The following is a 1729-nucleotide window of genomic DNA, read 5'->3' on the forward strand; positions in this document are numbered from 1 at the left end:
CCCTTTAGAGTTTTGTACTATATTTTCTTTCTGTCCGATTGTATTCCGGACAGCTATTGTATTACGTTATTTTCTTGAAACTGCTCATGCACTCGTGATACCAGGTTCTGGGATGATTATGGGGTATTCCGTATTTACTTCTAAACATTCTTTTATTTATTTATGTAAAGATTATCTTTTACTAGTTGAATTGAAGGAAAAATCATAGTTTTCTTAATTATTAAACTAAAGGACTTCAACTTTCCTATTAAACATGACTTCATAAACTGGAACAACTTCTTTCCCTTCATCATTTGGCATATCTGGGTTAATAGAAACAGTAATAACATCAATAACACTGCCAACCAAATCAGTGGTTACCAAATCTTGCAAAAGGCAATGGAATTTAAACTATTCACGGGAAAAACCTCTATTAACCCTCCCAAATCCTTTTTAAAAATCAACTGGTTCAAACCCCCTAGGGGGTGGTACAAACTGAATGTGGATGCCAATTTTCATAGCTATAACAAAAACTGTGGTTTAGGCGGTGTTTTCGTAAATGCAACAGGTAGCTGGATAGTTGGTTTTGTAAAACTATCACATGCAAATTGCTCACTAGTAGCTGAATTAAAAGCTCTACAAGAAGGTCTAAGAACAGCAAAGGAGTGGAACCTCCTCCCACTTGAGATTGAGACAGACTACTTAGAGGTAATCCAGGCAATACAAGTCGGTAATAAATTATTTAACAAAATTGTTAATGATTGTAGGTCCTTAATGCACCAGCAAAAGGTTACTCTCCGGCATACTTTCAGGCAGGGGAATAGGATTGCCCATCAACTAGCAAAAGGGGTCCTCGAAAGGGACAATCAAGCTATTGGAGTAGCAGGAGGAAGTAAAGCAGAGAAGCCCAGTAAAAAAGTTTTTGTTGTACCACCTTTTGATGTAATAGATTTTGTGGAAAGTGATAGACTTGAATCCACTTCCCATAAAAAACTTCTATGTAATGAAGCTTGCAAACTGCTAGCAAGCTTAGGAAACCAATACATCCTCCAAGATGCATGTTATGTCGACTATGTACTAGATGTTTCTTAGTTATTAATATATCTATTTCTTATTTGCTCAAAAAAAATAAGAATTAATTAAGTATTTATGGTTGGCTTGCCTGATAGTGGTGTCCGGCACCATCACGACCCTTAGTGGATTTTGGGTCATGACAATATAGTATCTGAGCACTAGGTTCACTTAGGTCTCACGAGTCAAGAGCAAGTCTAGTAAAGTCTTGCAGATCGGTGTGGAAATGTTAGTACTTATCTTCGAGAGGCTAGAGGGCTATTAGGAGAACTTCCCATCTTGATTCCTCAATGTGCGGTTTGATTCCTTTGAGGCTTATGCCCTTGTTTCTTTCCTACTCAATCTTATACAACGCTAATCGCTTATTATAAATTGAGGAATTTTAATGGTACTACAAATGTGGAGCAGGATGTTCTCCCTGCATAGTTGATTGGGTTATTGTCATCGCCTTGCGGAAGGATATTTTGTCATTTCAGCTCAGTATCTGCACTTCTGAGAGATTTGGGGCCATGCACAGGTTGCTATGATGCTCACGAACGGTTATATCACAGTATTGATGTGATGATGGGATGCATGCCCATGTGTCGGGGTAGTGAATGACTTGGAATGAGGTTTTCTCAGTGCACGATTCAGAGATTCAATATTGTATTTCCGGTGAACAAAAGTCAATTAGACTATA

The 1729-nt window shown here is 37.9% G+C and overlaps 1 protein-coding gene across 1 annotated transcript; it reads left to right on the forward strand.

Moving 5' to 3' along the window:
• The first annotated feature begins 378 nt into the window (after nucleotides 1-378).
• LOC138885405 (uncharacterized) lies at nucleotides 379-1071 on the forward strand. The gene has a single exon (XM_070166351.1). The coding sequence runs from the start codon at nucleotides 379-381 to the stop codon at nucleotides 1069-1071; it is 693 nt and encodes a 230-aa protein (XP_070022452.1).
• Nucleotides 1072-1729: the final 658 nt, after the last annotated feature.

The sequence above is a fragment of the Nicotiana sylvestris genome, chromosome 2 (genome assembly GCF_000393655.2).
Source record: "Nicotiana sylvestris chromosome 2, ASM39365v2, whole genome shotgun sequence".
NCBI lineage: Eukaryota > Viridiplantae > Streptophyta > Magnoliopsida > Solanales > Solanaceae > Nicotiana > Nicotiana sylvestris.

What these genes read in the sequence shown, in the direction of transcription:
- LOC138885405 (XM_070166351.1), top strand. Translation starts at nt 379, where the DNA reads ATGGAATTTAAACTATTCACGGGAAAAACCTCTATTAACCCTCCCAAA.